General features: G+C 41.0%; 1 protein-coding gene and 1 non-coding gene across 2 annotated transcripts; both read left to right on the top strand.

Annotated features, from left to right (window-relative positions):
* The first annotated feature begins 1,587 nt into the window (after nucleotides 1-1,587).
* On the top strand, nucleotides 1,588-18,638 carry LOC144208479 (microtubule-associated serine/threonine-protein kinase 1-like). The gene is made up of 27 exons (XM_077734356.1): nucleotides 1,588-2,265; nucleotides 5,005-5,036; nucleotides 7,953-8,047; nucleotides 8,254-8,329; nucleotides 8,887-8,959; nucleotides 9,791-9,951; nucleotides 10,042-10,117; nucleotides 10,489-10,698; nucleotides 10,860-10,961; nucleotides 11,647-11,779; nucleotides 12,260-12,327; nucleotides 12,460-12,536; nucleotides 12,638-12,846; nucleotides 13,255-13,393; nucleotides 13,507-13,639; nucleotides 13,723-13,888; nucleotides 13,972-14,073; nucleotides 14,230-14,352; nucleotides 14,449-14,558; nucleotides 14,629-14,789; nucleotides 14,901-15,160; nucleotides 15,356-15,541; nucleotides 15,624-15,853; nucleotides 15,979-16,101; nucleotides 16,181-16,314; nucleotides 16,417-16,604; nucleotides 16,789-18,638. The coding sequence occupies exons 1-27, from the start codon at nucleotides 2,227-2,229 to the stop codon at nucleotides 18,414-18,416; spliced, it is 5,034 nt and encodes a 1,677-aa protein (XP_077590482.1). The 5' UTR covers nucleotides 1,588-2,226; the 3' UTR covers nucleotides 18,417-18,638.
* On the top strand, nucleotides 7,232-7,303 carry trnat-cgu (transfer RNA threonine (anticodon CGU)). Its single transcript has one exon. It is a non-coding gene; the product is annotated as a tRNA-Thr (tRNA).
* Nucleotides 18,639-19,260: the final 622 nt, after the last annotated feature.

Genomic DNA, 19,260 nt, shown 5'->3' with positions numbered 1-19,260 from the left:
CATTTACTAATGACTAACTCACAGAAGGTCTGTTCCAACCATACAAAGAAGAGTGCTGTAGAAAAATGGATGAATTGATGTGTATTCACTGGACTTGCCTTGTGGAAATGAGATTAAAAAAAGAAAAAAAATCAACAAAACTGAGCAGTTGTCACTCTCCAAACTCAAAAGGATTACTCGATCATTACATAAGAGGATATAACAGCACCATCATCTCGTCTATGTTCGGAAGCTTCTAAGCACAAGCAATTCATTCCTACACCAAGTGTAATGAGGCCAATGTAAAACTCAATTAAATGATTCCCCTTGGGCCTAACTTCCACCTTGTACGCCTCCTTTTTTTGGCTTTTGATGAGGCTTTGAGTCTAATGTAGCACGTTTTGATTTGCAGCGAGGCTGCCGTGAAGGTGCGTAGTTGCTGAGGTTTACACAGCTTGCATACAGGCCACAAAAACAAAGCCCCAATGTAAACACAGCCAACCAGCTGGCTCTCACGGTTCCATTTAATCTGACACACAACAGCCTGCTTACTGGAGATTTTTTCCTGGTCCTATCGCTGAGTACATTTTGTGTCCAGTACTGTCAAATTCAAGGTTCTTTTTTTTTCTTAGTGAAACCTTTGATAAAGTCAAGGTCATCTTTTTTGAGTCCCTAGTGCTTTGAATCATTCATGTCTCAATGTTATTGAATTGGGTTATTTTTACATGAAAAGCATTTATCGAGCATTTAAAAAAATCTGTCCAGTTGGCTCTCAAAATCTGGTGACAATGTGTTATAGAGAAAAACGATCTGTGTAAAAGACCAAGTAATCCCCTTTCAAACATTATCCAATAGCAATGACCTCGGTCTATTTTCTGGAAGCTATAAAATAGACCAAGTATTAGGACATGTTATTATATTGTGTTGTACTATAGTTTACACGTGCTAGTTAGTATTACAAAAGTGTTGATAATAATGATGATCCCTTGATCTTCAATATTTTTACAAATACCTCAAGGCAGTTACATGCAACCCATCCACCCATCATCCAGCCAACCATTCATCCTCCATCATCCATCATCCATCATCCATCATCCATCATCCTTCATCCTTCATCCTTCATCCATCATCCATCTATCTATCCATCCTTCGGGTCCTACATGGCTTCCTCCCTCTCTTCCTCTCCCTATCTCTCTCGTGGTCTCTCTTTCTCCCTCCCTCCCTCCCTCCCTCCCTCCCTCCATTTTTCTGTTTAGCTGTCCAGTGTCACTATCTATGGTGCTGAATTTGGCTCCCTGAGCCAGTTATTTGCAACCCATCCATCCATCCATCCATCATCCCTGTCCTACAGCCCTCCCTGCCTCTGTCCCTCTCTCTTTCTTTCTCCCTCCCTCCATCTTTCTGTGTAGCTGTCCAGTGTCCATGGTGCTGATTTTTGCTCCCTAAGCCAGTTACATGCAACCCGGTGCAAAACAAGTGTGAACGAAATCGACAACAGGAGCGACACGTCATTGCGTGTAGCTCCAATACGGTATTGAGAGGGGTGTGCGTGAAGGATGGGGGAGGATGAGGGAGGAAGGGGGAGAAAGAGGAGGGGCAAAAGGGAATCCCAGGAAAGAGTCACACAAATATCGCGTTGCTGCTTCTGTTCCACCTTTCCACCTTGCCCAGTTCTATTGGAAGGGAGGTTGGACCACCCAACGAAAGGAAGAATCTACCTTTAAAAAAACGATCGTCCATTTGAATCGATAGGGGAATTGTGCGTCTGACTGAGCGAGGAACTCCAGGATACATAAATAGGTACTATCTTCTGACTGCAGGGCGTCATATAGACATTTGCCCCAGCTGTGCTTTCCAAGTCCCAATTCTCGCGTGGAAAGAATCTCGCGTTTCTTGTGGATGCCGTTGTGACACAGCAGGACAAGTCAGAACCGAGTGAGCGCTTCTACATAGGAGTCAGACGCTCAAATGAGGAGAGTCTCGAGATCGGACGGGAAGACCTCCGGCTGCTCGTCAAAGATGCTCGGACAACAACCACACGATTGTCAACAGTGAGCTTTCTCCTCAATGTCTTCTTAGAACAGACACAATGGGGCTGCGTGACATTTGTGTCATTTCGTGCTCCTCATCGACGTGACATCGGACCTCGCGGCTCAGGACTTGTGGTGCAGTCGCCCCACAGACAAAACGCACAAAAAAGGAGCCGGCGAGCTGACCATTTTATTGTCATTTGCACTTCATCAAGACATGGATGACTCGGGGATAATACGACGTCGGAGGTTGCAGGTGAGCTCATGCTGGACATCGCCTTACTGTGACGTGATCTTAGAAACGTAGCCTTCCTAGGCCTGCTCAATATACTGATTTCATCAATTAAATCTCTCTTTTTTTATTGAGGAACATTCAGAAATTGTTTAGTTCGTGTTGATGTGGTTACTTTTTATTGTTGAGAAAGAGACATTTATTATTTAATCAGGTATTCATGTGATTATCCCAGGAGAGTTGGCTTCTTTGTGTCTTTAGTGCTCTGTATTTGGTTGGGTGGTAACAGAAGAAGTAGGAGGAAGATGATGCTACACTTTCAACTCTATATTCATTACTTTTGTCCAACATTCAACAAATTTTCAACTTGTTTTAAGCTTTATCCATCTCTTGTTATTCCATTGACTCCGATAGAAGTCCAACCGATTTATCCTTATCTCAACTTTTTCTCCTTAGCAATTTACCCTTAGAGAATGATTACAAACATGGACATAACATGTCTCAAGTATAAACGTAATACATAAATTAATTAAATGAAATTAATTAAATCTCCAACATACTTGCCCCCAATAATGCATTAGACTGGATTTTCTATTTTAAGTATTTAACTTATTGACAATGATAGCCATCCAATTCATTTCAATTAGAAGGATGGCTGTCCCGTTTGTGATTCATTGACCGCCAAGGGTTGAATGAATATAACGCATGATTGACACGGAGCGGTTGTTACTGTGTGCTCATCACTCAACAATTAATCAGCCATTTAATTATCATCCCAACACTCTAAAAGTTGCTCAGTGTTATCGTAACAATCACAGATTAAAAAAAACTCATCTAAACATCCAAAGCAACATTATAACATTGCACAACAACAGTACGAATCAACAATGCTTTAAACCTGAAAAGCAACAGGAAAAATACATACATCACCCCAAATGTAAAATGTAACAGTTTTAAGCAGCACAAACAAGGCATTTTGTAAAATAGTCCTTGTTTTAAAAATATAAATCCATAACATATCCTTCTCAATGATGTTCACTAACTCTTCCATTGCCATTGCATTTAATGACAAATGTTCATTCACTTCCAGGCCTTCCAGTTCAACCAGATTGGACATCTATCGCCATCAATTCACTGTAAAATGCTAATTTCCTATGTGAGCCCAACATTTTCTTTTTTTAGGATGCTCACCTGGCCCCATAGGGTCATAAATATGAATAGACAAGTATATGTAGGTCAAACAGTGTGTTTGACAAAATGTCACTAATGAATTGTACCAACTGCGTTCTGCTCCAAACCACTGTGCTCATCCATTCTGAAGCTTCCCGCTTAATCATGGGTCATACACCCCCCACCCTCAATCTCTGCATGATTCAGTCATCTGTACGGAGCAGAGATGAGCAGCCTGCCGGGCGGAGCACAGCCTCTTCTGCGCATGTGTGCACATCACTGTACATTTATTTTCATTTATTCGGGTAGTTAGTGATGTGCCAGCCACAAATTACGATTCCTCGCAAAGGCTTAGAACTGTACTTTGAAGCTGGTTAATAGAAATTGACCCCTATTACAGCAAAGAGAATAGAAAGGTATCAAGGAAAGATTAGTAGTGAAATGCACTGATGATTTCGTGTCTCGCAGTGCTGCCATGATGTATAACAAGGGCTGCAGGGAAATTTATCATCATTGTGTCAGGCTTATTATAAAGTCATTGTTGGATGGCGTGGGGGAATGTCTGGATGAAGTTATGCTCATAACCAAAAAAATTGGGGGTGGGTGACTTAGCTCTTCTGATGTTACATGAGCAAATTGTATGGAATTATTTGTTGACATTTGATTGGCTTGGTTTGTCACTCCCTTGGGTCTCATCAAGCCAACTGTCGCTTGCTCTCTTCATCCCTCTCATACACACACACACACACACACACACTATTCTTTGTGCAGCATATGGTGAAACACTCCCCCTCCCAGGCAGTTAGGGGTGAGGGGCCAAACATGATGCATTGTCTTGAAATGATGAACATGAATTTAGGGTTTTGCCATTAGCAGACGTAATTACATTTGAAATGTGTGTGTGTGAGATGATATAAACTGGAGATGCACTCTCAGTTTCCATATTACTGCAAGTACTACACTAATGGGGATTCTTTTGCACTTCCATTTTCAGTCTTGTTTTGCAGTTATCTTCATAGGTGCAAAATCTATGACGGTGCTTTTGGAAGTCATCCTCTCTTGGGCTCTGTCGACTCAGGTTCAATTTAGCTGATCAATGAAGGACAAAGTGTAAAGGGATCAGTGGCTATAATATTTAGACGTCCTTTTGAGGAGGGATTTGTTAACATATGTTGTTAAGTGTTGGTTTCAGGAAAGTCCATCCACAGACATACTATGATAAAAAGGAGGAAAACTATGGGTTTTTTTGTCATGAATCTCAGCACCAAGTGGTATTTGTTGACCACATACTACACACACTCACACATGCAAACATTAAGCTAATAATTACCTGGTCTGTGGTAACCAGGTCGTCAATATACATGCCTCAGAGAACCGTAACAATTTTAACCTCCATGTCACAGGAGAAGATATATAAATGATCCACTCTGAATCGACAGGCCATCTATAACTGGTCACTGTTTGTTTTTAATCTACATTTTCTTCTTTTGCTTATATTCTCTGAATAGTATACATATTACATATTCAAGCTGCAATACATTGTGTATTTTTCTCTACCTGATCTCTTTTCTATTGTGTTTATCTTTTATCCAGAAGGATTTGCCACTGCCTCGCAAGAGCAGCAGGTGAGTGTTAATTCTTTTCAATTCTCTTGTGCTATTTTCCTCACTCCCCCTGTCTTTTTTAGTTATAACTGAACAAGTGGAAAAGTGTTGGTGGTGCGAAATGTGTGGGTGGGAAGGTGGAGAGATGTTTGGGAGCCTGTCGAACTACGGACGCTGCCCTTGGTGCTGATATCCTGCAATGCTGCTTGCTTGGTCTCAGTTGCTATTAAATGGTTCAAAATAATTGTGCAATTTGCAGTTTAAAAAGCAAAACAGTGCAGTGAGGACATGCAAATTCCACACACAAAGGTCGGAACCCACCGGAGAATTGAACCCTCGATCCCAGAACTGTGAGGGGGGCGTATTATTTATCATATTCAGAAATATTTTAAATGATTTTACACAGGGGAGCCTGGCGGCTAAGTGGTTCTAACTGTGTACAAGTAGTAACAAAATACTAATGAGGTAAGCCTTCGAGAGAAAAAATGTCACAAGCGAGGAAAAGAAATTGGCAGCAATTGTGGAATAAGCACTCCAATTTTACATCTAAATTCAACATTTGTTTTCTTCCACGTAATCCAGACTTTATCAAAGAAGCACACATTTAATTCCACTCTTTATCTGCTGTTTTCATCACGGACAAGTGCAGTCTCCCTGCAGAAGGCCGAAAGGCATAAATGAAGGAGTTCAATTTTGAAACATCCAACCGCACGTCCATCAAACGCATTCAAGGCTCACTGCAACCGAACAATATAAATTTTCCCCACAGACATACGCCAAGTGGTTAAGTTGGCTGTTGGAAGATTTACGACATAGGTCTCCCATAGTCTCTTCCTGCTGCTGTAATAACCTTATACTTTATGGAACTCCTGTGGAAAAACAACCAGAATGGATTTTTATTTTTCTCTAGCCTAACAATTTATCACTTTATTTCACCGCCTCATAGTGTTAAATCTTTCCCATGGGGTCCGCCTACGTCCCCACTGACCATCTTCTCTATGAATACTCATATCGGAATCAAACCGTCTTCCATCTATCTTGCCTTTCCATTTTACCTCCACCACCTGAAATAAATGTCATTTACGAGTTCATTCCTTAACTTAAATGCACAACAAACCAACAATCTTAGTGTTTTAGTTAAATTAACTCATTCCCTGCCACTCATTGCCATTGACAGTGATATGCTTTATCAATTCCATATATATAACTGGGTTAGGTGGCATTGAGTGAGCATGTTTAACTTCCACTGATGGGCCTAGGTGTCCTTTCCAATTGGACTAGGACCAGTCTTCCTTTCTTGGAAAATCTTTAAGTCTGCTGAAAATGTTATATAACAGACCACATTTGCTCTCGTCTTTATCCATTGGTTGTTTCCGTTGCCTACAGTAAAAGCTTTTTACTCATCTTTAAGTGCACAAATGGGAGCTGTGGGAAATAAAAGAACCCTCAACACCATAACCATTTTGAGGAAAAATGGCACATAATCCCTTGTTGCCTATTTGCTGCACCGCCTTGATTTTCTGCGAACACTCACCAGTGTACTATGAAATACGGTTGTAGCGCTGTAGTGTATTTTGTTCATTAGTTCATTTACACAACCAAGCCCAAATGGGTTGGACGTCCATTGCCGTCAGTGGCACTGAAGAATGAGCTAAGATTCTTAAATTGCCTAATAGAAGTGATGCTGATTTTAATGTATATTTGCAGAGGAACATTTCCTGAACATGATTAAATGTCATAAACGAGTTGACGGCTTAACGTGCTGTTGGCAATGAGTATCGAGATACGCGAACCAAGATGTGAACAAGTGAGACATCTAAGGATGATGAACGCACAGAGGGTGGAAAAAAAGTGGGAGGTTATGCAAGAGGTGAAGGATAAAAAGGCTGAGATAGAGTGAAGGGCCCTCGGGTGATATCACTCCCATTAGGACTCCACTTGCCGAGGTTGCATGAGTTTACACGGCATGTATTCTAGCTTTTACTGCCACACTCATTCTTTCTTTTCTCCTTTTGTATTGGCTCTTGATACTTTCTTTTGGCCTCCCGAGTCCTTCTTTTATGACATTCATGCACAGCCAGGAGGGAAAATATCCACTCATTACTTCTACGCCATTTTGAAAACAATAACATTATGTGTTGTGATACTTTTAAGGGAATATATAGTCATTTAATAAAAGATATTAGACTGTACTTGATAATAGACATTGTGTCAAGGGTGCGGTGGCCAAGTGGTAAGGCGTTGGTCTCGTAAACCAAAGATCATGGGTTCAAACCCCATTCGTACCTTTTCATGCAAGATTGACAACTAGAGTGATCTGCATTTCAATTGTAATAGAGTTGTTTCTCTACTTATATTGTTGTCTTTTGATGCTGTCATATAAGGTGATATCGGCATATTATTATGAGTGCGTGGTTCTCTTATGAATGCATAAAACATTCTTTGTAACTGTTCAAGCCGTCAGACCACTCCACAGCAGCAATGGGAATTACCCTAGAGAATGTATTTTTTTTTGTTTTTAAGTGCTACTTTTCCACCCAGAGATTGCAGAATGGTAGGGGTCCAGCGGCACTTGAATTTCAAAAGCCTTTTCTCATCTTTCCACTCTCAATCTATCAGAACTAGTATTCTGTTTGATCCTACCGTTCATGTACTTTTCACTTTCTCCCTCATAGGAGGACACAACTGAGAATACATGCTTCCTAAAAGCAGTAAATGCATCCATGTTTGATGGATACTGCTACAGTGAAAGTCCCCAGACAAAGCAGACTATATTTTACAATATACAAAAGTATATTCATCCGTAATACCAAATCAGTTGGGACATTGTGTTAAGCAAAAATAAAAACAGGACTCTGATATGCTTTGTCCACAACAGCAATTTTCATTTTTGTAATCTTCTGTATGCACTGTACATATTTCTGCTTTTACCTGCAGCTGTCGAACAAGCAACAGGAAGAGTCTAATCTTGACAACCACCTCCCCCACTCTGCCTCGACCACACTCTCCTCTACCTCTCCCTGGACACCTTGGTAATTACAGACGCTTATGATTCAACATAAAATCGGCAATTTTTCAGGCTAGTGTGAACATCAGAAAAAGGTTGAATGTCTCCATGAAGGCATATTTTATATACCTCATATTTTTTGTATACTTAAGTGCTACATTTGGGTACAAACCAGTAAATCATTTATTCTTATATGTGACTTTTGTTTCTTAATTCTTGTCATCCCTACAGGAAGCAGTCCACTGGACAGTCCAAGAAACTTCTCTCCTGGCAACCCTGCCCACTTCTCCTTCTCCTCTTGCAGAAGGTCACTCTTCTTTACATTGCTTCCATTTGCAACGTTTGTTCTTTCTTGTTTCTATTATGATTTGTGAAGGGACCGAGAGGGTGTTGGGGAGGTAGCACGATAAACCCCCACCGGATAAATGATCCAGGAGGTGTTGTTGTGTGAAGTCCTACACATGCTGGCAAGCAGGCCACTTGCCTCTCTTGTTGCACTCAAAGCTTCTGGCAAGCAAAGAGGCTGACTCATGTGTGATTGGGCCAAACCATTACAATCACAGCCACCCTGTGTTTACTGACTCCTCACCCGTGTGAGTGGACAGGTGGCTTTGTTATGGTACTTGGATCATGTGCACCAATATGGCACACACTTTAATTATGGGGATGTTCTGAAAAGAAAAGCCCTCCACTTAATATTTATTGTGTTATTGTGTTTTTTCCATCCTATTTTTGTTATAAAGGCCATATAGCCCAAATGCTGTGGCCAATATACACCATTGCAAATCTCAATATTTTTTCTAGTGATAATATTAATTTAAGTACATATAAGGCCTTTAAATTTTGCATTTGTGCTTTCAACAGAGCTGATGGACGGCGTTGGTCTTTAGCATCTTTACCCTCATCTGGTTATGGCACAAACACTCCCAGCTCAACAGTAAGTAACTGATTGGAAATTGTTATGTTTCCGTTATCTTCTATTTTCAGCAAATGAGACATAAAATTAAACGATTAGTTACTTCTGTTCATCGTTCATTCATTGTGGTAAATTCAAGACAGCAATGATTAATCACATTGGAGTGTTAAGCAGCCAATAACTGGGTTTATAGAGCTGATGATCTAACATTTGGACCGTGCAAAGCAGCTGGAGTAATAACCCCACTTTGCTTTGGGATTGTTCATTGCATAAGTTCATGTCTTGGGCTAAGGAGGCTGCTTGCCATATGGCTGTCATTGGATGAAAAAGGAGGAGAGCAGGAGTCATTAATAGCACCATGGTGGGACAAGTAGGACATAGCAAGGGTGGCACAGAGGGCTTACGCTTTCTTAACTGGAGCCAAATTTGTTCTACAGGATTTTAACTAGGACAGAAATGCATTCACTGACTGACTGCTTTATATGATCCACTTTGAATGACCTTGTTGTATTGTGCTAGATAAATGAATTTGTCTATGAATAAATATAGATTACTATTCAGTAAAATGGAAATATATTCTTTATACAAAATTGAGACATAGATGGGTGCTACATATGACCATTCTATTATGTGTAAGGGGTCAAAGTGTCATCGTCTTTCTGCATGTATTCAAAGAGTATTTTGCTTTGTTTGTTTTCATACATCCTCTCTTACTGTTTTTCTCGCTACCATGAACAACCCAATTCTTGTTTCCCTTCCTTTTCAACATTCAACATGTGCCTCCCCTTCCGTCCTCTATACCCATGTGTTTCCTTGTCTGCCTCCCAACTCTCATCTTTCGCTATTCTCCAGTCGTCCAGCTCTTCTCAGGAGCGGCTGCACCAGCTGCCCTTCCAGCCCACCATGGATGAGCTTCATTTCCTATCCAAGCACTTTGGAAGCTCGGAGAGCATCACAGATGATGATGGTGGACGCTCCTCTCCACACGCACGTCCACGCTCCCGCAGTCTCAGGTCAGCATCACCATGAATGATAGATAACAGACAGCAAATTTGCATGGCATTGCAACTGCAATATGCAATAACTGTAACAACTTCTTCCAGTCCAGGGCGATCCTCTTCATGCTTTGATAACGAAATAGTCATGATGAACCATGTGTACAAGGAGAGATTTCCAAAGGTGAGGCACCAGGCACCAATAAGTTTGCAATGAATCTTTCTGCCCTGATAAAAAATAGATAAAAAGTGAAAGTCAAACCTTAGAAAGACAAAACAACTGAATTACTTTAATTTGGGCAGTCATTGATGGCGCTATATGTCCAATAATTTCTTTGCTTATTCGCTGGAATACTTCAAATGGATTGGACATCTATCACTGTCAATGGTAGCCAATGAGCTAACTTTTAGACCAAATGAATTATAAACAGTGTGGACTAAAAATAGAATGTGTTTTTTTTATTACCTTTCAGCTAATGTATGTTTGTCTACTGAATGAGTCCAGATGGGACTCCCCCATTACCATTATCACGCCTTGCCCTTTCTTTCCACCAGGCCACTGCACAGATGGAAGGGAAGCTTGCAGAGTTTATTCACGCATACTCCCCCGAAAATGTTCTCCCACTGGCTGACGGGGTCCTCAGCTTCATCCACCACCAAATCGCTGAGCTCTCTAGGGACTGCCTGATGAAATCTTGCGAGGGACTTATCACATCTGTCTACTTCTTTGAGCTGCAGGAAAACCTGGAGAAACTCCTCCAGGACGTAGGTGGAAATAAACAAGCATGACTTACCCAATTAAAAATGAATTAATTCCATTATTTGCACTAGAATTAAATGCATGGAAAAAAAGCTGTCAGTAGAACAATTATTCATTAAAACATTTTATTTTTTAATTTTTTATTTATCTCTGTTCTAATTGGCAGGCCTTTGAACGTTCCGAGAGCTCCGAGGTGGCTTTTGTCACAGAGTTGGTGAAAAAACTTCTTATCATCATTTCCAGACCTGCTAGACTCTTGGAGTGTCTGGTAAGATTCTTGTAAAAAAAAAAAAGAAAACAAAAGACACTTTTAAATATTGACATGTCATTCCTTAAATAAACACTGGCACTCAGTCATTCAACTAAGCATATATATATACATATAAATAAAGTGACATATGCTCCATGTATTTGGGGCAGGAAATGTGAACAGTTGAAACTGATTTGTGGAAAAAAATACCATCTGTCTACCTGGATGCTATTTGCATTTAGATTAAAATTTGCCCTGGCATAGTGTGACAAACCCTCGATACCTTCCTGTCTGAGTCAGACAGACCGTGACTGTGGTGAGATTTTCGAGGTGGAAGATGCCTTGTGGCGTGCTGGAGTCTAGGGATTCTGTCGCCATGTCTATCAGTCTCCTCACTCTAGATGAGTTACATATTAACACAGATTTTGATTGGCAGGTGATATATTCCGAGAAGTGGCATCACCAACCTCACAATTGCTGAATGTCACCGATTTTGTATTATATTAAGAGACTGCACATTGCATATTTTGGAGATTGACATTGACTTTATGGAAAGAACGTATTTAAATTGAACAAAATGGTCCGTCCTAATTAAAATGGGTTGGACAACTAAGGATGTCACAGGCAGACATTGAGTTAAGTGAATGGAGATTTGATGTCCAGACATTAATCAGTTCATTTGATTTTATTGTATATTATATAGGAATTCAACCCCGAGGAGTTCTATCATCTTCTGGAAGCAGCAGAGGATGTTGCCAAAGAGGGTCACCTGATGAAAACTGACATCCCTCGTTATATTGTCAGCCAGTTGGGGCTCACCCGTGATCCAATTGAAGGTTAGGGTGGATGAAATATACTACACAACCTAGACTACACACTACTCGGTTTTGTTTAAATCAATTACTACAAAAGACTTGCTTGCTCTATTTAAAGATGCTGTATTGTCTTGCTATATAGTTGTGTGTACTTGTGGTACAAAACACAATATCTAATTACTTATAGCTAGAAAAAATCTGGGTTTTAAATTCAATGTCTATAGAGTAGTATATCTTTCATCACACGTCAACAATTTAAATCTAAATTAAATTCAAAGCAATATGGTGGAAAGAGCTCCCTGATAGGACATCTATTATCCTCACTGGCATGGAAAGAGTATTAAGTGGGAGTTTCTTTAGTGAATACTATAGGAATCTAAATATTACTAAGTCAGGACACTTTTAGTACATATTTATGTGTGACACAATATTTTTTCATCTCTGTGTACAAACCAACTACCCTAACAATTGATATTTGATCTGACATATGTTCATTATCAGAGATGGTAAACCTTGATAGCTATGACAGTGAAGGACCTCTAACACCTGAAACAGATGATACAACTGAGGTGAGCTAATTACATAAAAATTTTCCCTTTAGGCCATATTTCCTAGCCCTAACTATATTTGCATGCTTATATACCAATACATATACATACGTAGGATAGTTAGATATTAACCCAATGTTTTGTTATCCAAAGGGTAAAATTAGAGCAATAAAACCACCAGGTGAAGAAGACTTCCAGACCATCAAACTCATTAGCCATGGGGCATATGGGTAAGTAGAGCAGCCAGTTTACTAATGATGTTGAACTACAATAGACTGATAATGGATCTGCATTTGTATGACTGCGTTGTTTTTGATTTTTATTTTTTTAGTGCTGTGTATCTGGTACGACACTTGGAGACCCGACAGCGTTTTGCCATGAAGAAGATTAACAAACAAAACCTGATTTTAAGGAACCAAATTCAACAGGCCTTTGTAGAGAGAGACATCCTCACATTTGCCGAGAACCCCTTTGTGGTGTCTATGTTTTGTTCTTTTGAGACCCGTCGGCACCTGTGCATGGTCATGGAATATGTCGAAGGTGAGAAAGGCTCATTAAAAACATATGCACAAATACTTTTAACAATATAGAAAATATACCTAAGAAAACAGCTCCAATGGGGACAAATGTATACTTACAACTAATATTCGCAAACTATGATAGATTGCCACACAGTACAGTTTGAATCCTAAATATACCATCCATCAAATATAATACACATATTTCCAGTATTATAACACTATATTTTTAAACAATATTAGTTGTTGGATATGTCCAACATCATTTAAAACAGCCATTCTATGTGATTTGGTACCACTTTGACAAAGCTGGTGACTATACAAATTTTACATTATGTGGATTGTTTTAAATAGACTAGATCTTATAATTTGAGAGTGTTTAATGTTGTTATCAATGACAAACTTAACAAGTTAAGAATCCATTTTTCAGGAGGAGACTGTGCGACTCTGCTGAAGAACATTGGGGCATTACCAGTGGAAATGGCCCGGATGTACTTTGCTGAAACTGTCCTTGCTCTTGAGTACTTGCATAACTATGGTATTGTCCACCGCGACCTAAAGCCTGACAAGTAAGACGTTTTGTCCAATAAATAAACAGGAATTACATTTTATTTTAAATGACAATCATGTCAATGAAATTACAACTGTGTCTAAATGGGCAATTTGTCATTTTTTGACTCAGTCTTCTTATAACATCAATGGGCCACATCAAGCTTACTGACTTTGGTCTGTCCAAAATGGGTTTGATGAGTCTTACCACTAACTTGTATGAAGGACACATCGAGAAGGACACTCGGGAATTCTTGGATAAACAGGTAGGGGAGTATTCACAAATCTTACATATCTCCAATAGGGCAGGGCAAGCATATATTAACTATTAAACATTTTTTTTCAATAGGTGTGTGGAACTCCAGAGTATATTGCTCCCGAGGTCATTCTTCGTCAGGGTTATGGAAAGCCAGTGGACTGGTGGGCGATGGGGATTATCTTGTATGAGTTCTTGGTGGGGTGTGTGCCCTTCTTTGGAGACACTCCAGAGGAGCTGTTTGGACAGGTCATATCAGGTGAGACATATATTTTTTTTTCCTCTTTTTTGACATTTTTTTTCCAATTGTATGTGGCTCTTTGCCTTTCGTATCCGCCATAGATGACATTGTCTGGCCTGAAGGAGATGAAGCACTCCCTGTTGATGCCCAACATCTCATCGCCTCGCTATTGCAGACAAATCCACTTGTTCGACTAGGAACAGGTCAGAAATGTAGATGCTGTTTCACATTCCTGAGGGAATTATTATCAAAATTAAAGTATGAATTGGTAATATGAAATGTTATGTAGTAGGTCAGAAAATGAATTTTGTTGAAACTCAATAATGAATAGAGGGATAACCCTAATTTTTGCTTGGCAGGGGGTGCTTTTGAAGTCAAGCAGCACTCATTCTTCACAGAGGTGAACTGGAACAGCTTGCTGAGACAAAAGGCTGAGTTCATCCCTCACCTGGAGTCAGAGGAGGACACCAGTTATTTTGACAGTAAGTCTCCTGCTGTGAATGGATGGTACTATTCCACATCCGTATCCCAGCTAAAGTGATAGGTTTACTGTCTTCTTTGTTGTCTTCCTTCCTTAGCACGATCAGAGCGCTACAATCACGTGCATTCGTACGAGGAAGATGATACTAATGATGATGAGCCTGTGGAATTGCATCGCTTTTCTTCGTGTTCGCCCCGCTTTAGCAAGGTAAAATCTTTCAGTGCAACAATTTGACACAAGTAGACGTCCAATCCATATACATTGCCCGCAAATGCAGGTGTACAGCAGCATGGAGCATCTATCACAGCTGGAGCATAAACCACCAGGCGTCACTTTACGGGAGCACAAAGTTCCAAGAGAAGATCGAATGGCCAAGAGAGAAAGCCTGGGAAGTTTTACGCTCAGGGACAAGAACTGGAGGACCGGATCCCCCGAGATGTGAGTGGCAAAAACTCTAAAACAGGGAAGTAAACAAGAATCAAGTGAGAATTTCCTCATTCGAAGAGAAAAAAAAATACTACGCACATAACATGGTTTCTTTTGTTATAGGAAACGTCTGTCTTGCTCTGAGTCTTCATTCACTGAGAGCGACTATAGTCCTCCATCTGGGGCCCGAAGGAGGTTCTCGGCTCTTATGGACACACACCGCTTGGCTTCACCTCTAGAAGTTGATTCTGAACATTCCCTATCGAGGAGTCAGCCACAAGTTAAGGCCAGGGGAAGTTCACTGGAAGGGGCGATTGGTGCCATTTCCTCTCAAAGTGATCTGAAGACATTACTTAAAGAAAGCAATGGCTTCACAGCCGGAGGTTAGGCAACTACTTCCAATTAAATGCATTACCTTATAGCATGTGTATGTATAGTAAGTCATTCCAGAAATTCAGGACATTTTTAAATAATACCCTTACTTTCGGGGTTAATTTATTTGCTCTTAGACCAAATCTTCTTGAAAATACATCCCCCATTTCTGGATGACTTCCATCATCCTATAATGTTTTATCTAGCAGCCAGCGCTACAGTTCTAGGGGTGCCGGAGCCACAAGGGTCCAGAGGAGCCACCACGGACTTGGTGCTGAGGAGAGTTCGGCACCAGCAACTCTCCGCCGAAGGAGAAAAATGGAACTCCCGCCCAGGAAATAAAGTCATTAAATCTGCTTCTGCTACAGCTTTATCTGTCATCATTCCTGCAAGTAGGATATTACACTACAGCCGTAACTCTCAAACCTAAAATGTTGTAACTTCAAATTTATGCACCTATTCTCCTATTCTCAGTGGAGCAACATGGCGCTTCCCCCCTGGCGAGCCCTATGTCTCCTCGATCTCTCTCGTCCAACCCCTCCTCTCGAGACTCGTCTCCCAGTCGAGATTACTGTCCCGTGGTTAACGTCCTCCATTCCCCGATCACAATCCACCGCTCGGGGAAGAAATACGGCTTTACTCTCCGAGCAATAAGGGTCTACATCGGAGACAGTGATGTTTATAGTGTACACCACATGGTCTGGGTGAGTTATCTTGGCGTGGGTCCTGTTCCCAATGGGATCTGCCCAGATTATATTCCATATTTGGCTTTAATTTCAATTTCCTTGAGCTGTAAAATCCTTAATCAAGCCGGTTGCTTTATTTTCAGCATGTGGAGGATGGAGGCCCCGCCCAAGAGGCTGGACTTAATGCCGGTGATCTCATCACTCATGTAAATGGGGAGTCAGTTTACGGTCTTGTCCATACAGAGGTGGTGGAGCTCATTCTGAAGGTCAGGTGGAGTTATCTCTGCACACAACTCTGGTAAATAATGTGCTTGTAAATTAACATGTGTGATGTTTAATCTCCAGAGTGGAAACAAGGTGACCGTTACAACGACTCCCTTTGAGAACACCTCCATAAAAGTCGGACCTGCACGTAAGACGAGTTATAAATGCAAAATGGCCCGACGTAGCAAAAAGCCAGGAGCCAAAGAGGGGCAAGAGTAAGTTCATCGTCAAATGCAATCATGAGCAAACAATCGATAAACAGTGTTGAGCTTGTCGCCATTGGTCTCATTGCTGTTCTTCATTTGGATATGTTACAGTAAGAAGCGGAGTTCCCTGTTCAGAAAAATAACCAAGCAGTCCAATTTGCTCCACACGAGTCGGAGCCTATCCTCTTTGAATCGCTCCCTATCGTCTGGGGACAGTCTACCCGGATCTCCCACCCACGGTCTTTGTGCCCGCTCGCCTACTCAGAGTTATCGATCCACTCTGGAAACTCCTTATGTGGGTTAGTATGGGAAATCATCAGCACTACATTCCATTACCATTCCTACATGTGCTGATAGTGCTTAATTATTACATCAAATTCATAGTCAAAATACAATAGTTGAATAAACAGATCACGGAAAATGATACAAAAGTCAAACACCCACTTTTTTACATACTAAACTGATGTGATATTTTCTCCACAGGCACTTCCTCACAAAGCAGCTCCACAGCCTCAAGCACCCCCAATTCCCCAGCCACATCTCACCACATGAGGCCCAGTTCCCTGCACGGCCTTTCGCCTAAACTTCACCGGCAGTACCGCTCGGCTCGCTGCAAATCTGCTGGCAACATCCCCTTATCGCCATTAGCGCACACCCCCTCACCCACCACGTCTTCCCCTCCCCCTCTGAGCGGCCACACGGTAGGCAGCTCCAACACCACGCAGATGTTCCCCGTCAAGCTACACTCATCGCCACCCGTCGCCCGTCCTCGCCCCAAAAGCGCGGAACCACCCAGGTCCCCCCTCCTTCAACGAGTGCAATCCGCGGAGAAGCTCGGAGCACCCGGTCTACCTTCCTCTTCCTCTTCATCCTCGTCACCTTCTCCCCTAATGGGAGGGGTGTGCCTACGCAAGCACAGTCTGGAGGTGACCCATGGGGACTACAGAAGAGAGTCCTTCCACTGTGAGCACAGCTTACAGAGTCTGCTTGAGATGGAGGGAGAGAATGGACCTGTTCCACCTTCTCCTTCTTCCTCTTCCTCCCCTTCTCCACCTTTGGGAGGAGAAACCTGTAGTTTGAAGCCTGTTAGAAGGCTTGGAAGGCAAGAATCACCACTTAGCCGTGACAAGGTCTTATCGGTGACCGAGAAAGATACTCAAACTGCGGCATCTGATCTCACTGCGTGCAATACTGAGACCAAAACGATGGCAGGTGAATCCGGACTCGTCCCAAATAGTACATTATCATCTTCAGGGGTACCACAGATTTCAGCTGTTATTGAGACAAGCTCTTCTCCAGTAGTCGCCACTGATACCAAGTTAAAACCAGGGGTAAGACCTTCAAATACAAACATTGCAACTTCTGGGACAGCTGTCGCTAAGAGCAAAACTTGTGAGAAAGTTTCCACTCCAGGGGTAACAAAGTGCCATCAACCGCAAGAGAGAAAGCAGAAGGATGCGCAGATGGAAAGCATATCCTCCACTAAAGCTCTGGGAAGTGCTGAAGACAAAACAAAATGTGCAGAGAAAAGTGTTACTCGTAAAGGATCAACTACAGAGTCAACCAGACCTTGTAAAGGCACAGAGACTGTTGAGAAAGAGATCAGTGGTAGTGATAAAAAAACAGAGATGACCAAAATGAAAGGTCGTGCAAACCCACTGCCAACCACAGTGCAGGCCCAAAATGCAGGAAATGTACCAGTTGCTGTCAACTCCAAAGTGGAAAGAGCATCAAAGAGTTACCGTGGGGGGAAAGAGGATAGGGCACACCTGGAAGTGTTGGAAGAAAATCCAATGTCCCCTTCTTCTAATGCATCTTCCCCTTGTTCCAGCAAACCACGCAGTATGTCCCCCGGAGACCGAGCCAGCTTCGTAACACAGCTCACAAGTGTGGCCAAAACGGTCCTGGGGCCCATGAAAGGGGGGTCGCAAGACGTTTCCAAGGTCAAAGACACGAATAAGGCAAGTGAGGAGAAACGAGGCACCTCAATGGGAAGAGCGGAAGCTTCAGGTGGGACCGGACGACGTGGGGCTCAAACACCATCTGCTGCTAGTAGTGCTCTTCAGTTTGAGAAAGGAAACAATCGGAGTTCAAAACATCCTTCATCCTGATAGATGAGCAAAATACCTAATGCATTGCCTTTTACTGTAGAAGCATTCAAACATATCATGTGATTTTTAAATTAAACATAGATGCCTGAAGAGACATAATCTGCATCCAAAATTTTGGACATGTTTGTCAAGATGCGTTGCCTACTGTTTAAAAATGTGTGTAGCATATTAGAGACCTGTGGATGTCTTTGTCATTGTGTTATATATATATATATATATATATATATATATATATATATATATATATATATATATATATATATATATATATATATATATATATATATATATATATATATATATATATATATATATATATATATATATATATATATATATATATATATATATATATATATATATATATATATATATATATATATATATATATATATATATATATATATATATATATATATATGTTGTATATGAAAAAAACACTGCATGTTTTACATGAAAAAATGTACAGAAAAATAGACATTGAACAAGCAGGTAAAAAAAAAAATACATTAAAATGAAATACAAAGGACCTTAAAGTAGTAAACACTGTGAACAATTTTGCAACCATCACAACATGCAAACCACATTCCATTTATTAGTTTGGTTAATTTGAGTTAGCATAATGATATCATAGTCATGGGTCGTAATATAACGGAGGAAAAAAAAGACTACAGTACGATAGCCTGGACCAAAGTACCAAAATAATTGTTATTAAAGGAACTGGTTGGTTGAGTGGTTAAAGGGCTGTAATCCGGTAGGGTAATGTTAATTAATGTATGATAAGAAATTGCACAGGGACACTATGCAATTTGTTGATAATGCCACTTTAGGTGTCTGGGTTGAC

This window comes from Stigmatopora nigra, chromosome 15 (genome assembly GCF_051989575.1).
Source record: "Stigmatopora nigra isolate UIUO_SnigA chromosome 15, RoL_Snig_1.1, whole genome shotgun sequence".
Classification (NCBI taxonomy): Eukaryota; Metazoa; Chordata; class Actinopteri; order Syngnathiformes; family Syngnathidae; genus Stigmatopora; species Stigmatopora nigra.
This window is presented reverse-complemented; position numbering and strand designations above follow the sequence as displayed.

Excerpts from the sequence above, each read along its gene's own strand:
- LOC144208479 (XM_077734356.1), top strand. The coding sequence starts at position 2,227 with ATGGATGACTCGGGGATAATACGACGTCGGAGGTTGCAG. Across the intron at positions 12,847-13,254 it reads GGTCATGGAATATGTCGAAG|GAGGAGACTGTGCGACTCTG; the intron begins GTGAGAAAGGCT and ends TCCATTTTTCAG. Across the intron at positions 13,394-13,506 it reads CGCGACCTAAAGCCTGACAA|TCTTCTTATAACATCAATGG; the intron begins GTAAGACGTTTT and ends TTTTTGACTCAG.